Source organism: Pholis gunnellus (assembly GCF_910591455.1).
Source record: "Pholis gunnellus genome assembly, chromosome: 22".
NCBI lineage: Eukaryota > Metazoa > Chordata > Actinopteri > Perciformes > Pholidae > Pholis > Pholis gunnellus.
Window position 1 is genome coordinate 2,326,897 of NC_136549.1, and position 19,564 is coordinate 2,346,460.

At 42.9% G+C, this 19,564-nt stretch overlaps 2 protein-coding genes across 2 annotated transcripts in view; both read left to right on the forward strand.

Moving 5' to 3' along the window:
• Window positions 1-19,564, forward strand: part of chst11 (carbohydrate (chondroitin 4) sulfotransferase 11) — a gene marked incomplete at both ends in the record, with an annotated part of 104,704 nt that overhangs the window by 51,498 nt on the left and 33,642 nt on the right. The window lies entirely within an intron of this gene.
• LOC306713889 (zinc finger BED domain-containing protein 4-like) lies at window positions 1,938-4,350 on the forward strand. Its single transcript, XM_079183729.1, has 5 exons — window positions 1,938-2,044; window positions 2,309-2,432; window positions 2,648-2,787; window positions 2,875-3,940; window positions 4,020-4,350. Exons 1-5 carry the CDS (start codon window positions 1,946-1,948, stop codon window positions 4,343-4,345), a joined length of 1,755 nt encoding a protein of 584 aa, XP_079039855.1. The 5' UTR covers window positions 1,938-1,945; the 3' UTR covers window positions 4,346-4,350.

Here is a 19,564-nt window from a genome sequence, read left to right on the forward strand (position 1 = left end):
GCTACCTGATAGGTCAGATGTTTTGGGTGATCGCTCCTCTTTTACACGTTGTACAGCAGGTGTTTCGCTTCAAAGAGCGACTGTGTCTATCGGTGTCTCTCAGCCGAGTGCGTCATGGTTGCTCGTAGTGACGGCAGCTGTTGAAAACGCGAAAAGAAAGCCTTGAATTCTAATCGATTCATTTTAAATAAATTGTCTGTTTATTACATACATATTGGGCAACTAAGTGGAGAGCAGGGTTGTCCTTCAATCAGAGGATCGGTGGTACGATTCCTGGCTCCGTTGGTTGCATGTCGATATTTCCTTGAGCAAGACACTTAACCCCAAAATTGATCCCGTAGCTGTGCCTGGAGTGTGTGAATGTGATAGTCCACAAGGTTCAGTCCTGGGCCCCCTTCTCTTCTCGCTCTACACAACATCTCTGGGTTCTGTTATTCGCTCGCATGACTTCTCTTACCATTGTTATGCCGATGACACCCAGCTGGTCTTGTCATTTCCCCCCGGTGACACTCAAGTGGAGGCACGCATCGCTGCGTGCTTGGCTGACATCTCAAAGTGGATGGCGACACACCACCTGCAGCTCAATCTGGACAAAACCGAGCTACTGAGACCTGTCCATCACCATTGATGACTTGTTAAATTCAAACCCTAGCGCATTGAACAGATGATGGTTTAGCCAAAAAAATTGCGGAGAAACAAAGCAATTTGCATAAGTTTGTCACAAAAATGACATTGTGGGGAGCAGGAGAAAAAGTATTCCGCTCAAGTTGATCACCCTAACATTACCCATAACAAGCTGTGCTGCTCTGTTCAACTGCCCGTCTTAAAACCTCTTTGTCCCTGCTCTCCTTTATAAGAGACTATTAGGAAGTATAGTGGTCTATCTCAATAGTATTGTTTATTGGGTGTCGTTTTTGTTGGGTGTGTAATTTGATTTTATGCTATTGTTGCTTCATCTGCCATCTGTGTGTGTGAGCATGTGGTTCATGTGGCTGCCGTGCCAGGCTATGTTCAAGTGTCATTTTAAACGTTCTACTAAGACTGTTGGTGCCAGTGTAATTCTATCCATACGCTTGATTAATGATGCATCTGTCAGCTGTGTATGTGAAAGAGACAGTGTGTCTTGATACTGTTAATGTTTGTCTTGATGGTACCTAACATCAGCTCTGATGATGAACAGTATAAGGCCTGAATGATTAAACTGAGGAGCATTCAGGCAAGTAGAGTTGTAATGGTCTATTTTGGTTAATAGAACAGTGTAAATAGTCTATGGCTAGGCCAGGGGTTGGGCAACCTTATTTTTATTTGTTTACTTTAAGGTGAATATCAAGTTACATTAGGACACCACATCAAAATCTCAGGAAAACCTTGAGGGAATTTCTTCCAATAATTTTAGCACAAACACCCACCTGGACTGAAGAATGCAGATTATATTTTTGCGGTCAAAGGTCACTGTGACCTCACAAAACACGTTTTTTGGCCATAACTCATGAATTCATATGCTAATTGAGACAATTTTACACAAATGTCCAAAAGGATGAAATGATAAAGTGACAACATTTTTGACAGACATGGATGTAAACTGCAACTTGACTGGTTGGTGGAGGTGTACAACCATGAGGCGGGGATTCTAGTTTGCACTGATGGAGCAAAGCTTCACCCCAAACCTCTCACTCTGTCACGGGGCATGATGGAGGACTCAAACGCAGACCAGGCAGAGTAGCGTGAAGAAGGTAATTTAATGAACAATAACCCAACTGCAGACTTACAGGTAGTGATGGGACGAGCGACACTGGTGCATCAGCACTGTGCCGAGAGCTCAAGAGGGAAACCTCGTATCGGTGCGTGTATTGCTTTAAGAAAGAATCACGTGACCGATACAGGAACTGTGTCGTTTGGATGTGCCGCGCCAAAGTGTGTTTATCAGGAAACAAACTGTATCAACATGTCGTGGGTTTGTCGGATGGAGTTTTGCTTGATCATGGATCGTCCTAGGAAGTTTTCCCCGGTGTGGAATAATTTTGATCTCGTGACGCCAAACAAGGTAAATCTTTTTCTCCTTTATATACTATTTTTTACGGTGGCGCATTGCAATCACTTTATCAGTTTATCAAGTGAATGACCTGTGATTCATATGATAGTCAGTTAAAGAGCCTTACAGTTGCTTTATTCATGTCATCATGTAATTATGAGATCCTGATCTCGTAATCATGAGATAGGGTGTCTATTTTGTTTAACAAGTGAATGCAATGTTCTGGTAAGAGGTTTGAATTGTTTTCAGATAAATTAACTTTTTATGTTATTGTAGGTGAAGTGTCGGCTCTGCTCCACAGAGCTATCTTATATCAATAAGAGCACTTCATCAATGCTGAGGCATTATAGAGCTCGGCATGGCAATGAAGAATTGGCAGATACTCGTGAGAGTACCCCAGGTATGTTAAAATTCTCTCTAAAAATTGTGCTAAAAAAAAACATGCATGCAAAACGACAGGCTCCAGGCCTGGTATCGAACCTCCAACCCTCTTGCTGTGAGGCGACAGTGCTAACCACTACACCACCATGTCGTCTTATGTCTATTTGATATTGTTTGTAAGAATTACAGTCCTTTTATTAAGCTTTTGACAAAATAGTTCCTTTTGGCTTGCAGTTCCTAACAAGCAAGCAGTGGATGAGGCAGTGGTCAATATGATCATCAAAGACTGTCAGCCACTCAGCTTTGTTGAAAATGAGGGATTCAGGGAGCTCCTGAAGCTTATTGTACCCTCGTATGCTCTACCCAGCAGGAAGGTATGTTTAAGAATTTTAATTATATGTTTGTACTAACTATATAACTATATTTTATTGGTGTAACAGTATTTGTATGGTTATTTTCAGACCATCAAGGACTTGGTGAGCCAGAGATATGAGGAGGAGAAGGAGAAAACCAAAAAGGACCTCCAGAGTGCTGTTGCTGTTACTTTAACAGCTGATATGTGGACGTCCATGAATATGGAGGCATATCTAGCTGTTACTGGCCACTATGTGGACAAAGAAAGCCATGAACTCCATTCATCAGTCTTGGCAGTGCAGCATTTTCCTCAGAAACACACTGCAGAAAACATTGCCACGGTTAAAAGGAGCCTCATGGAGGAGTGGGGCATAGCAGGAAAGGTCAGGTGTCTTGTCACTGATGCAGCAGCAAACATGACTGCATGTGCTCGAATGCTGCAAATACGGCATACCATTTGTATAGCCCATTCCCTGAATTTAATTGTGAGAAAATCATGTGATCAAATCCCAACAATGACTGAAATACGCAACAAAACACGACACATTGTGACATACTTTCGATCGAGCGTGACTGCTAAAGAGAAGCTCACTCAAATACAGCAACAGCTGGGAACACCGGGCCATAAATTAATAAACGAGGTGCCAACACGATGGAACAGTACCTACCAAATGTTTGAAAGAATGACTGAGCAGAAGGAGGCAGTCTGGGTGTCACTGGCCTTATTAAAACCTGGCATCACTCCACTGACTCCAGAAGAATGTCAGATCATTGAAGAGATGCTCAGGGTTCTTGTTCCTTTTGACCAAGCTACAAGAGAACTGTCTGAGGAAAAAAGGGTCTCTGGGTCGAAGGTCATTCCCATGATGAGAATGCTCCACATTGAGCTTCAACGTCAGGCCACAACAGTGACACAAACAGCTGCTCAGCAACTGGCTGAAAACCTGAGGAAGCGGCTAACTGACGCTATTTGCGGCATAGAATCTCTCAGTGTGATGACTCTGGCAACTCTGTTAGATCCCAGATTTAAAAAGAATGGATTTGTTAGTCAGCAAAAGGCAAGTGAAGCGGTGAAGAGACTGCAGTCAGAATGTGCAGAAGAAATGAGGAGCCAAGAGCCTGACCCAAGAGAAGGAGAGCCTAGCTCTTCACATGGGTCAGAACCCAGTTCAGGTATGAAAATACATTTTTGTGGCACTTTGTGATATGATTTATCATGTGATAATGAAGTAATGATTGACTATTTTTTTAGGGCACAATCTCTGGAAGACTTTCGATATGGAGGTTGCAGAGACCCAGAAGACGAGGAACGCAACAGCTGACTCCATTATTGAAGTCCAACGCTACCTGGCAGAAACAAACACACCCAGAAACCAAGATCCTTTGCAATATTGGAAATGGAACCAGAACATATACCCACATCTTCATCAACTTGCACTTAAAACTCTCTGCACACCATCATCGTCTGTACCATGCGAAAGAGTATTTTCCAAGGCTGGGGAGCTGGTGTGTAAGAGGAGAAATCGCCTTGGAGCAAAGACACTCGAAAAACTTTTGTTTCTCAATAAAAATTCATGAACTGATCACTTTTTTGTCTTTTATTTCATATGATTTAACAGTTAAGTTGACAAATGTGCACATAAGTTACAAAATTGTAACTCTGAATTTTTACTCTAATTTGCTATATTTTACATACCAACTCAGTTTTAGCATTTACACGAACAAGGACTTTCTTTACCTGCAATGATTTTATAACTACTGCAGGGGTCACTATTGGGTGACCAACACAGTATCAATACAGTGCCGACACAGTTTGTTTAGTGTGTCAATACACTCCTTGAGGTATCATCGTCCCATCACTACTTACAGGACTCGGCAGGGGATCCACAGAACAGACAAGAGACGAGGGGGGAAAATCCAGCAGGAATGAGACAGGGAAGGCAGACAGGAAACCCGGGAACAGGACAAGCCGAACGGGCGGGTTGACATTACAAGGATCTGGCAAGGAGTGACTGAGGGGCAGGAGTTTAAGTAGAGGGAAGAACAGGTGAGAGGAGTTGTGCTGATGAGGGGGAAGTGCTTGATTAATGATCAGAGGCAGGTGAAGGGAATTAGGCTGAGGGAATGACTGACAGGTAGAGTGGAGTAACACAAAGACACACAGAACACAGAGGCAAAGCCTAATCGTGACACTCACCATAGAAATATATGGTGATATACTGTAGATCACACACAGTCAAGGCCTGGCCCCCATGTCGTTCCAGCTGTTAATGGCACACACACTCAGCTTCCCTCCACGGATGTTGGTGAGATAATGTGCAGAATGGATTTTGTACTGCTGCGTGTTTGAAGGGGTTACTAAGGGGGGATTTGTTCCAGAGAGAGGTCAATTATGCTCTTACTAGGAAGGTAAACCTCTAATGTGTGTGTGTGTGTGTGTGTGTGTGTGTGTGTGTGTGCTTCCCCCTGCTAAGCCGTTGCAGATCAGTGTGCTGTGTAAGGTTTTAAAAGGTTTTAACCAGCGAGTGTTGTCGTCTTTGCACTGATGAGCTGGCTGCTATTAGATCAAGGACTTTAATGAGAGTGGTTCGCTCAGTGTGTGTGTGTGCATGATTCTAGTTGCTCAAGATGACTCTGTGTTGCGTGTAGACTGTTTCACCCAGCGGCCGTCTTTGTTTGTGACAGATCTGCATCACTCTAAATGCTTATCTGTCTCTCTCCATTTTTATTTTCTTATCACAGCTGTTTATGTGTGTGTGTGTGTGTTCCAGCGGTGACCTCGCTCATCCCGTAGGCTACTATAATCTGACCCAGTGAACTGATTCAGTGGCAACAGCGCGGCAACAGCGTGGCATTTAGCGATGGCATCTGACTGCTAGGAAGGCGCGTCCCTCCCCGCTGTGTTGTGAACGCAGCACAGTCGCCCCTATTCAAGTCAGCAGTGTGTTTGCTACGGTGTAAGTTTCAACAATAAATCGTGTTGGTGCACTTGAAACTTGTCGCGGGAGCTGCGTCTGTTCGACGCTTTCATCCAAAGTGTCGCAGTAAAAGAAAGGCGGTATTTTTAGCACGGGTGGCCCCGGTGGAAATAACAAAAGCAATGCAGAGGGAGTGTGTAGAAGAAGAGTGTGTTTTAAACATCACGCAGTATTGATGTTCATGAGTTTGTTATCTGTCCACAGGGAGAAGGAGCCTGTACAGCAGCTGGTCGGGACATCACTTATGGCATATTGAGAAGTTGAGTTGCCAAAAAAGAAGCTTATTGATTTGAGAGTGGTCCAAAAAGTGGAACCATACTTGAATAGATAGTTTTAGCCCATCAAGCTGTGAGACAAGCTACTCTGTCCAAACCGGTCAGCATCCAGGGTCATTTTAATCTTAACTAATGGTCTCACTTGGTCAGTGACCCAACTGTGACGCTTTAGGAACCCCACTAGTGTCAGCTTAGGACCTGTCAGGGACGGCGTGTTTCTGCTTGTTACATACATTGTGTCTTTTCAAAATAAACTTCCAACATATTTAGACTTAGTTTTTAGGTTTACTTTCGATTGTGGTTTGGCTTAAAATAATCACATTTGTTATGTAACAACATTAATTAACGCTACATACATAAAACTAAGGTGAAGTAATGAGTGGATGTTCACTTAGTTTCACACGGTAAACAAACTGTGTTCATTTCACTCAACCACCCACCCCCAACCTTTTTGCATAGAGGACTTTCTTACTCTTTACGCTACGTCAGTTGGTCAGCCCGTCTAATACTCACATAGATGGGAAATATCTGACTCCTCAACGGCTCCACTATGTTCATAATGCTGCTATGCAGAGCCCGTTGTCACTCCTAAGTCATCATATGCCAGCTTGGTCAGTGGCCAGATGTTTCAAACTGTCGTGCTTTACATTGACATATAAGTTGTTTACGTTCATAATGACAATTGTAAAAGTGATCTTAGTGTTGATGACTTAGCGACTGTCTTGCTAGATTAAGCAATTTTTGTAGCTACTACTGCTAGCTACTTTTATTGTAAAAGAGTATTCAGTTCTATGATTTTTGAAAGCTAGCGTACTCTTGCTTTAAATCTGTGTAATCACCACACATAAGTAATTTCAACCATTGGTACTGTAAATCAACCATCTGCAGTCCAATCAAGTTATCTCAGACATCCATGTATGAAAAACAGGGCCTTGGTGATTAGTCACCCCAGACACGCAGTAAAGTGCTTTTATTTATGATGTCATGCTAATATATTCAAATGGTGTGGGATCCGCTTGAAGTGTATTTCTCTTGCTGCCCATGTTCTTCTGCCCTGCATCTAGGTTAACATTAGTTACACGGGAATATGCTGCATGTTTTTCGGTCCGCCCCAGAGAGAAACAACCCTCCACCCGACCAGTTTTGTGTGTCCTGCTACAGTAAGCCGTGCCTCCCACTGCAGCAGAGGCTCGATTTAAATCAGACCATGTCAGGGTATTGATGGCAGTTAGAAATAGTGCAGTACAAATATGTTCCTTAAATTATCACAACTAATTGATGTGATTTATAATAGCTGTGATTTTAGTTGTGGTACGTCATTTGTATTCCGTGCATGCAGGCACTCCCTCTTTCTCACACCCTCTCTCTATCTCTACTTGTGTTTGATGGGAAAATCCAACCCTTATAAACTTAATTAAACATAATTAAAAGCAGCAATTTTTCACCCATTTTGTTGTTTGGTTGCATGCAACTGGCTCAACACACATGTTGTGGTTTCTGGTTACAGTAAAGTTTATTGGCTGAAGATGTCTCACCAGAGTGAACATTAACAGTCTTTTATATTTTAGTACCAGTAACAGCTTGTCTAGAGCGAGCAGGAAATAGACCAAAATGCAATGCAGCCACCTCGTGTTTTTACCCTAATGACTAGAATAAAGAAAATACAAGAAACTACATGTGAAAAACTGCTAAAGACATGAAGCAGACGATTAAAGTTATGGATAATCTCCCCAAAAACTTCTATGAGAACAAATATTTTAACAAGGCAACACATAATTTGCGCTGTAACTCACACAAGGGAGGAAAGCAGAGTGGGGGTTAAATCACAGGTATAGACATACATAAAGTCCATTCAAACATGCACTCTAATCTGTAAACACGCTGTCAATTTTATATGTCGGCGTCATGTTTTAAAAAGGACCTGATTGATTTTTCTGTAAAATCATAGTTTATAGCACCAAGTAGGCCTAATGATTTATACACAGCTCAGCATTGCCAATAAAAGTATGCACAAAGCTAGAGCCAGTAGATGAGTAGCTCAGCTTAGCTTAGCACAAGGTAGGACGCAGGGAGAAAGAGAGAAAGAAGCTAAAACGTATTTTTCCATTTCTGTTTGTGTATTGATTAAACAAAGACATACAACGTGTTCATTTCTCATTTCAAAATGGCACCATGCTAGTGGCAGCCTGTTGCAGCAGCCCCCTATGTGTGTTTCTTCTGTTGTTTTTTCTTTAAACATTTGGTTAAAGTGACAGTCAGACAATGGACTGTAACTGTTTTACAACTTTCCTAGTGACTTTTTCTGTTACTTTTCCTCTTTGTAACAAAGAGCCACGCACAATGGACTGGGGGCATTGTTCACTCATTGATCGCACTGAGTGAACCGCGGCTGCTGCCCGGTGCGAGGCCTGAAGTAGATAACTGGCTTCAAGGTTGGAGGGAGACAACCAGGGGGCTCCCTTGAGAGGGCAAACAAGCTAAACGGTTTCTTCAATAGGTTTAGTTCACAGCCCTCATCTGTCTCCTCCACACACCACACCTCTGCTGCCCCCCCCCCCCCTGGTGAGCTGCATGGCTCGACAGAGCCCTCAACATCAAAGGGCTCTTCCACCACTAATGCCATGACCCCCCCCCTCTCTGTGACGACTGACCAGAGACGCCACCAAGGCAAGACCTGATGGCATCAGCCCCAGGGTCCTGAAGACCTGCGCCATCCAGCTGTCTGATGTCCTGCAACACCTCTACAACCTGAGCCTGAAGCAGGAGGAAGTCCCGGTGCTGTGGACGACGTCGTGCCTGGTTCCTGTACCAAAGAAGACGACTCCATCTGGCCTCAATGACTACCGACCAGTTGCCCTCACATCACATGTGATGAAGGTGCTGGAGAGGCTGATCTTGGCCCACCTCCGACCGCAGGTGAGATCCTCACTGGACCCTCTGCAGTTTGCATACCAGCCTCATGTGGGAGTGGATGACGCCATCATCTACCTGCTGCAACAAGCTCAGTCGCACCTGGATGGAACCGGTGGCTCTGTGAGAATCACTTTCCTTGATTTCTCCAGTGCAATCAACACCATCCAACCACTGCTGCTGAGTGAGAAGCTGTGGGTGGTGGGGGTTAACACGTCCACTGTCTCCTGGATCACTGACTACCTCACATGCAGACGACAGTTTGTCCATTTACCACCATATCCTCATACTTTTCTTCGGCCGTAAATTCTCGAATAAATACGGTTAAATATCCGAGTCAAAACATGTCAAATGTATCCTCATCAATAACATACTCTGCGTATTTTGAGGAACCATTTTTCGCTGTTGGAAACGTAGACATTTGCAATACAAGCGCTGAGAACAAGGAAGTTCCGTTTTTTGAGCTGCATCTCGAGCATGCCCCCTGGTTACAAAGAGGCAGAGACTAGAGATCCAAGCTGAAACAGCAGCCTCGAGTTCTTCCGTGCATCCAACTACGTCACTGTCACTTCAAATGACGGCACTGGATGCAGCACGAACAGCAGATTTTGCAGCTGTGAACGCAGCTTTCTCTGTCAAGGTAGGACGCACTGAGGAATTTATTGCTTTAACCGATTACATCTACCATAAACACTGATCGGACGGCCACATAAAAGGTGGAAAATGTTGATATACAGACACGATGGCATGGATCTTCTTATTTGAATAAAACAGGTTTGGGCCATTTCTCTGGGAGTCATAAAAAGTAATTCTAAGAAATGTAGGACACCACCAAGTGAAGAAGTACAAGGCAGGTTGAGAGAAAGTGGAATTATTGATAAGTAGATCGCATAACACCTTATCCTGAAAAAACTCCTGCAGTGTGTTGGCTAGCACACATTGATTATCTACGTATCAGTATGAGTGTGGGGGGCTGGGTGTGTCAGGCCTCTGCGTCATGCCTTCCTGAGCACAGTTTGGCTCCATGAACCCTGGCCGTTAGCGTGCAGCAGCTGGGGCAACGCTCCACCCGGGCCTCATTCTTCTTCTTCTGGGCTTATTGCCGCGGGCAGAGCTGCAGTCGCTCCTTATGTTCAGTCTGAATTGATAACTCGTCTCTTTAAGAATCACTCCACGTCCACGCTTCTCCCATTCTCCCCTCTTCCTCTTGCCGGCGTCTGATGGAGCTACTGTGTCTGACTCATCTGTCGTGTGGCTCACAAAACAAACCCAAGGTCACTGTAATATTCAGCTTTATTTCTTGCATCTATTACTAGACCCCTGTGGTTCTGATCCTTGGCCTCTTCACTATAATTTGGTGATTCTCAAAATGGAAGGCTTCTCTAAGATTGCAGATACTGTTCAACTCTCCAGACACAAAGGCGAGAAGGTACAACATAATGTAAATGCATAAGCAGCATATCTAAGATTCCCTCAGGCTTTTCGCCTCCAGCTTCGCAGCAAACTTTAGGAAACAGAGTTTTTCTAAACCCTGGTGGGGAAAAAGAACATCACACCCAAGAGTTTTAGTACTGAATGTATTCATTAATATTCTCGGTGGGAAGAACAGCTGGAGAATGAAGGTGACCTTCTGTTGAATATGTAAGAATTAGAATATCTAGATATAGAGTCTCATCCCACAATTGAATAGTTACCATGTGAACAATGTGGCCTCTGCATTGAGGAAATGATTGCAGGCAGAGGTTCAAAGGAATTATTAAGATAATAAGGATATCACTAACTCCCTAATGCAAAGATAGGGACATTTCAGAGATTTTGTCCTTAATTGTGTTAATATTATGGAGTAAACAGGATATAAGTAGGGCTATCTGCGGGTGCACAGTGCTACAGGACATGCCCTCGAAACGGCTGCAGTTTGGTTTGGTTTAGGCACAAAACTACTCTGTTGGGTTAAGGCAACAAAACTACTCTGTTGGGTTAAGGCAACAAAACTACTTGGTAAGGTTTAGGCACAAAAGGTACTTTTAGCAGCAGTTTTCACTGTTAGCTGCAAGTCATGCTGAGAGTCACTGAGAGGCAATAGAATTGCTCAAACAAAAGGATCCTTCATTAAATTAAGTAAAAATCTGGAAACCCAAAAGTTATTTTTGTTATGCATCGACTCATGTATGACCCTGCAAATCGCTAAGAAATGTTTTATTTTCTTTATCCAAGTCAAATGTGTTTATTATGCTTTTGAGTCTCACTCTGTAAACCGATTTTAAACACAACTCCAATATCATGTGAACACAGACAGCCCCGATATGTCGTCATCATTGCTGCTCAATATCTCCCCTTCCTTAAAGGCAGCTCACGGCTAGAGAAAACCCATGAATTACTCACGACCTCTCATCCACTCGGCGCATTTCTCCAACTTTAGATCTTTTATGCATGGGAGCCTGGTGTGCAGGCAGAGAGGACCAGGAAAGACAAAGATAATTCGTTATTGCTGCCTGCCGCGAGTGGTCCTCCTGCTGGCCTGTGATGGTTCCTTGGATGACAGCTTGCCGTCAAGCCCCGGGGGTTCAGATACCTCCGTCTGATCCCGGCACATTTTTTCTTCTTCACTTAGCTCATGTTGGCTTTCATTCACACTTTTTATCGCAGGGTGGAGCATTGGGAGGTGGAGGGTGCAAGACATGAAATGTGTTTTGTAGTGTGTGTGTGTGTGAGACACCCACAGCGCGTGTGAGAGGAGGTTCAGTGAGTTCAGTCTGATCCCTCCACTCTGCCCATCTGTATCCAGGCAGACGTCTCTCCTCTCCCCGTCCTCATGACTCTCCCCCCCGCTGTGTTTGCCTCCCGTGGTCTCTGTTTTGTTTTTTTTGCAGCGTCTGCTCCGTTTCCCCAGCTTCTCATGTGACTGGGGATCTCTTCCACGCTTGGCCACCTTCAGACTGAATTGGCCCACGGTTGACCGCATTTTACCGCTGGTCCATTTCACTCAGTCACATTTTATATATGTGTGTGTGTGTGTGTGTGCCCCAGGGGAGGAGTTGACTGTAAACAGTCATCACTTGTTGACTTCCTGCCATCCATCAAAACCTTGAACTCCGTTAAGTCCATAGCCTCCGTCTCCTTCCGCCTACTGAAACCATTATTGCATTGCAAACTTCTGATACAATGTAGGTCCTATATACAAATATATACAACTACATTACTTGCTTATTCAATTAAAGTTTTTCCCCTTACACCACTTATTTAAAGACAATAATGTATCTACCTATGAAATATCCCTTATCTCAATAAAATGAGATCAAAATTCTGTGTGACGTGAAACTCTTCACACAGAATTTCTGACAAATTGATGGCTTTAAAATCTTACATTTTAAAGCCATCAGCTGACCTGTACTTCCTACATGTTTCCACTATCAGTGTGAGTCATGCTTTTCTAACAGTTTCCTGGCAGACATGCATGCAGCTTGGCAACCCACCACGTGTGATGATGGTGTCACGGCGGAGCCACAAAGAGTCAAGTGAACGTCTGTGGTATTGGTTCCCATCTTGAGGCTACCGGCTACGTATTCCTTTCCTTTTTAGTTAAAGGGAATGTTGAGTCAGGCAGTGAGTGGGCAGCTATGACTCAGGGGTCATGTGACACTGGAAATAAGCAGATGTGGAAGCGGGGAGGTGATGTCATGGGCAGGAGCTCGCAGGGAATTAGGGGTTCAGATCATCCAGATTACAAATACATGTGTTCTCATGTATCTCTGGTGCCTAGCCACGTGGAGAGTTTTTCTTCCTTTTCTCTGTCTCCACCCCAATACAATAAAGTGAATGGAATTTAGTTACAAACCACATAGAAACACCATGTCTTTCCACAAACCTTGCTGTGAGCGGTTTTCATCAGTACTATTATATTTGAAAGAATTATTTCTCACGAAAAACTGCTGACAGACTCATCTGGAATGTAAGAAGTGTAATACAACACAGCATGGATCGATTCAATTGTTGGCGATGGCAATATCAGACAGGTTTCTCAACCCTTTGTTGCTGTTTTGATAAAACACACTATTTTGTTGTATTGGCAATTACGAGACATATTTCTACATATGTTTTTGACGTATCCCAAATACGTTTCTTATCCCAGTCCACGGAAGTCCGCGTAGGGACAAGGTCGGGGTGGACGGGTAGGTTAAAAAAAGTCAGGGCCGAAGTCAGAAGTTACGTAACTTCATTTATGTACGTTGCTGTTCATGTCCTGTATGAAACCAAAAGGATTTTAACCCAGGAGACCGTTGTTCATGTCCCGTCTGAAACCAAATGTCAACATTGACTTAATTTATGTCGTTAACTAAATTAACTTATTTTAAGTCAATCCATGATGTTGGATGTTTTGGAGCCTAAACATAAGTTGTTGCATTTTTGTTTTGTTCTAACTTGTTAACGAATGTTAACCACGTGTTTGAAACGGCGACCCTTTATCCCAGAAAAGTAATTGTTGGAGCCATAATGTAGTTTTGTTGTTTTCTTTTGTCTTTGAGGTATAACACAAGGTGAATTTATATATGCAGTTCTGACATTGAACAGTGGGTGGCACATTGACCTAAAAGTGCATATAGGTAAGGGCCTGGTGATGAGGATCAGGTGTGTGTGAACGGGAAGCTAACAGTTTGTGGCATCTCAAGGTGGCGTGTCAGCCAGCATGTCAGCTAAGAGATTCAATGTCTTATATTATCCTGTCAAGTATACTGTGGTGCTGTTATGGTGTCAATGTGAAAATGGAATAAATGGATCAACGGATCGAAAGAAAGACAGCGCACTGGACAGTGAAATGTTTGTGGAACACGCGTCCAAACAAGTTCTCCCATTCGCCCCCCAGTGGCTTTAAGATATAAAATGGATATTTGTTAAAGTCACTACAGTAATTGAATGAAGTTTAGTTGATTGGGAACATCATTTTGTAGGAGACCAGGTTGACCGTAGATTAACCGTACATGGCTGTCTTAATTTGTAGCGTTCCGCCGCCTGAGCAACAGGAAAGAGGACCAAATCTGTAAACCAGAAGTGAGCAGTACACAAAGTAATTCATTATTTGACACCAAGGGGACTCACTTTTGAAAATCCTGTTTTAGTCCCTGCTTTGTTTTACTTTGATGTACTTACTAGATCTTTTCTAAAATAGTGTCTTCTGACTGCCCAGCGGCCAAATCCAGATGAGAGAGGCTGGGAGTTGATACAAATTTTGATATTCTAATTTACGTTGCCGACATTTTTTGTTAGACTGTCATTATGGAAACCATGATGACAAATTTTAACCAAAATGTGGTATTTGCTCGACTGATATAAATGTATATGAATCTCTATGGTAACTCATTCCTGTGAATCAGTGAACCAAGGGGCAGTTTGGGTGACCTTAAATGAGTCAACACGAATGAAGAGAGATTAAAAAAGGCCAGAAAGAAAACCGGAGACAGACAGAGAGAGAGGGCTTCTCGTCCTCCACTGTGGTCCCTCTCTACCACTCTTTGGCTCCCCCAGAATCGAAGCCAGCTTGTCTGGGTCCCCTGTTCATGATCCATAACCTTGCAGCAAAATAATATTGTTAAATACCAAGTGACTATTCTCCTCAACAGGCAATTCAGCTAATTAATGGAAGAAGCTTTAAAGCTGCAAATGTATTATTTTATTATTTATTTCAGAAACAACATTCATCTCAAAGATTCTAACACAATTATGACTGTATGTATTAAACCCGTTTTTCTACGATCCATAAATTATCTCATCGCCTGTGCAAAACCACCCCCCCGGCGGCTGCATTGCATTCTGGTCTTTTGAGGATCAAGCCAGTGGCGGTATGTCAGTGATGATGAAAACGCTTCACGCAGCAGGACTGGGCTCGAGATTTTGTGTGCATTGCATGCGGTGTGTCTGCACAGGAATGGCCAGTAATTGGATCCCTCATGTTAAATGAATGAAAAGCGTTTAAGTCTGAGCTCCACCAGTCCTCTTCTTCTTGCCTTATGTTCCAGCGTGCTCAGCGAATGCCCTGATGTGTTTAAGGACTCCTTAAAAAATCTGGTTTGCCGTTTCCCGTATCACTATGTAGACATTTTAGAAGCTATCAAGCACTATCTTTGTCTCTTCGGCTGCTTTCGCATTCCTCCTCCTCCTCCTCTTCTTCTATTATCACATGCTCCCTCCGAATCAGAATCGCTTTATTTGCCGGCTACACAGAATGTGGTGAAGTTTTGCGTCTCGGTGATGGTGGTGCAGAAACGTGCTGACAGCTAACACGGTGTAATGTGAAGAGCCACACTGGAGCTCTGGAGGTTCAGTAGCATGCTGTTGCTGTGTGCAAGATAGCTCCATTTTCTTTACATTTTAAAAAATGTTAACATTATTAAAATTGCTTTTTAGAAAGATATTCAAATTATATATATTTTGTAATTTATGCAACATTTTTCAACAATAATGTTCTTTTTTTAATAAGTGAAACACTTCCCAAAGCTTCTTTCAATGTGATTGTGATCCTACTTGTTGGATACTTCCTGCCTCACGCTGCACACAGCTGTTTGTCAAAGACTGTCAAATCATAACGATACTAACTGATAAGTGAGGAGACATAGTTAAGAATAATATCTGATTCTGTCTCTGGGCCTGAGGTGAAGACTGGCAAATGCTGTAATTGCTTGTGTATTATCGTCATGTCGGTAATCATCATTAAGGGGATTAGACTGAGCACTCTAACCAGGAAAAGAGACGGACGTGGGCAGCCAATCACCATTGGAGACTTGATTGGTTTTACACACACACACACACACACACACACACACGCTTCCCCAAGTTCTTATTGAGCTTTGTTAAATTAAGTTGTGCCAACATTGCTAATCACCTGTATCTCCACTTCTCTGCTCGGCTTGCATTGTTCATTTAAATCCCAATTAGGCTGCGGCACTTAAGTTTTGTGTCCGGCGGTAACAACTCGACACACACACAGCCATACAGAAGTTGTGTGTGTCAGTGTATAGACCCAATCAACCATGTGTGTGTGTGTGTCTGTGTGTGTTAGCTGATGTGCGGGCGGCCTCAGCATGAAGTAGATCTCCACCCTCTCCCACTGCGAAGGTAAGATTAGCGACATATTAATCCTCCTCCAGCGGCCCTACATAATCTCTTGCTGTGAGATGGCAGCAGATGTTGTGCGTGATTGCGGGACCACACTGAGCATGTGCAGGAGTGGGGCCCACTGTTTATAGGGCGCCTCGTGTACAAACAGGCGCCGAGACGACATAATGCGGCGTCACATTTACTGACTGCAGTGCTGGTGCTGCATTAGGTGACTTGAAGGCTCAACCACTGAGTCGAATCAACAACTGACAGTGTTAACTAAAAGCAGACATTATGAGGTTCACCTAATTAGTATTTACTGCAGTGTAGGCTGCTTTATTTACTTTTTACAATCCCTGTTTGTCACACTTCGTATAATATGTGTCGAATTAGGTCAGAGCCTGTTTATCAAACTGACATTTTGGATTTAAGTAAAAGTGTGTTGCCTTTAAAGGCATTTTCTACTTCGTTTAGATCATTTGTTTGTACTTATTTCAAAACGAAAACATTGTTATTGTAATGTTGTTTTTCTGTTCACGTCATGACACCACTTCCGTGAATGTCACTTCCGGTTATTGTACTTCCGTTCGCTGACTTCGTTAGCTGTAGCCAAACAAAAGAGAATCCGCTCGCATCCACCTGGAGGCATCCTAGGAGCAATGTCGTAAGTTCATTTATTTGACAGTTTGTTACTGTGCAAATGATTGCAGTTGTATATTTATATTCACAACCATGCAACCGTGCAATGTTTATTACGCAGACTGAATATTTGTATTGTCTTTATTTTCAGTTTTCACAACATGTTAATGAGGAAGAGTGACAGTAAAAGGTGAAACTTACTACGACTCCGTCTTCATTGACTGTGGTTTAGCTTGGTGTTTAATCAGAGTTTCGACACACTGAATGAAAACACCACAAAAAAGTTTATCCAATCAAATCTTCACTTTTACTCATACTCACAAAGTTAAACTTGCATTAAAGTCGAGATGAAAAGAGAAATGCCCTTTTAACCCTTTTAGATCACGTCCCGGCCATATTTACATATAATAATATATAAAAGAAAAGAATACAAAAACATGTGTTTGTGTTAGCCAACCATAGACTGCATAAGTGGACGTCATCGTTGTGGACTGCCGTTTTTGAAGTCTTGAGTAGGGCGATTTTGCGTCCGTCACCAAGTGCTTTATTTTTTACAACTAATGAACGTACGTTACCATATTTGGAATGTGAATAAGTGACGTAGAGACGCCATATACGGCTCTGGTAGCGGTAGCGACCTGTCAATAACAGTAAGAATAACCTGCTTTATGGTCTGTGTGACTCTAAATGGACCATCATTTACTAAATGAACATCATGCTGTATTGAGGAAGACTTGAAACTAGAGATTGAGACCATAAACTCATGTTTACTGTAGTAAACATGAGTTTATGGTCAAGTGAGAAGTAGAGTCATTTTCTCATAGACTTCTATTCAATCAGACCGGAGGAGTCGACCCCTGCTGGTCAGTAGAGAGAATGCAAAGTTTTAAGACACTTCCACATTGGCTTCACTCGGCAGAACCAGTTATCATGGACTACTTTTTCTGCATGTTAAGTTCTCAAGTGTAACTTTCAAAACCTAATAAATGTAAGTGGAAAACCTTAATGACTGCCATTGTCGGCAAATGTGATGGTCACAACCTTCTTTATAGAAAGGAAATGACACAAAAACACAAGCAAACGAAAAGGAGAGATGACCGACACACAGTACAACACATGCTTTGCTCTGAGCCACGTGATGTTTGGCAGCACGTTTCATTCACGTTGTCAATTTCCTACAATCTTGTTTGGCAGAGGCAGGTTTGGGTGATGCGCTCATTGGGATGTCACTGTTTTGTCGTATTTCCTTTCAAACCAAAAAAGAGAGTTGTAAAAACCTGTCTGACCCTCTTCGGCACAATGCAGGTTCATTTACAAATGCCGCACTTTGGGCAGCATTAAGTTTTACTACAAAGAACTTCAAGTGTTCCCTCTGGTGGATTGCAGAGAGGCCTGCTTGTTGCGTGGAGCTGGAAGCTTCCAAGCTTCTCTATACCTGCTTTTAGAAGAACTAATAAACTTGAAATCAAAGCATTTTCAGCAGCAGGACGATGGTGACAGGGAGGAGGAGGAGAGGCGGAGGGTTGTCAGCATCACAGTATCCCCGCCAAGGCTGATAGAATGCAGGGGGTATGGAAGCTGAATAGTGAGTGTGTGCTGTGTAGCAGGCAGAGCGTCTTTTCCCTTCAGGGTACACAGGGCACTGAAAATGGACTGGGCCACTGGTGTTTAGGCAGCCAGAGGAGAAGGAAAGGGGGAGGATGGGGAGGAAGAGGAGGGGAGCAAGGCAAATGGAGCTCTTCAAATGTCTCAATAACTCAGATGGCAATCAAGAGCTTTTAGCAAATTTGGTAACATTTTTAAAGAATAAATATCATTTTCTGAAAACAGTGTTTGTGTTCACAACTGAACATATGTACTGGAAACGTTTAAAACTCCTTATATGTTGTGAAATGTTGATTCTTTGGAGCTTTTTAAACAATATAAACAAGTTAAAATGTTTTTAATATTCATTATTTGCTTGTCAGATTCTGATTGAGAGTTGAAGTTGAAGCTGAAGCACTTCAGGGGTTGAAGTGTCACTTGAAGTGCTGAACGGGTTGGAAGTGGCAGTTTAAGTGTAATAACTGAAAGCAGTTGATATGTCAGTTAAAGATTAATTGCTGCAATGAGCTGAGGATTCAGTTGAGGTGAAAGTGATGAAACATTTGAACTGTTCAGTGTAATCACAGAACAAAAGCTTGAAGCTCGTTTATAAGATGAAAGCGGTTGGACTGTCAGTTGAAGAGTAATTCTGTGTTCACACTACGAGCAACAAAAGCAACAAAATGGCCATGGGTGGCCCGCTACATTGTCGGCACTGAGGTGTACTTTGACGTATACAGTTAAATTACTCAAATTCAGACGCCAAATGTAGACTGGGCAAACTAATTTGTCACTGATTGCAAAAGCCACAGTGTCTTAAAGTGCAGTTCTTCTAATGACCACTATGTTGGCTCCAGATATTACATTATATTACATTAAATGCATTTTGTGGCTCCAGTAACTTTCTCTGGGAGTGAAATGGAATCACTGTTAAATTCCATTTTCTCTTCCAAAGGCTCATGGTCTTGCATTATTGAATGTGCGCTGCTGGCTGTGGCATCAATAATGTTCACTTTCACAAGAACGAGTATGAAGGTAACTTTCAAAGCTGACAGTCTGTGAGTCCACAACACTGGCCTCATATTTATTAATACTTCAGCCTATTAGCACTTCATCATGAGTGTGTTTGTACTTTGTAGTAGCCCACAGTCAATACCTGTCAGCGCCGAGGAAATGAAAAGGCTCTGCTTTCCCATGACCTTACCTGATTCCAGACCTGAGGAATCCGGCCAGCTGGTGCAGGTGAGAGGATTGTGATCCGGTAGCTGTTTCCATGGCTACGGCTCAGTTCCCACCAACCAATAAGCCAGGTGTTTGTGGGG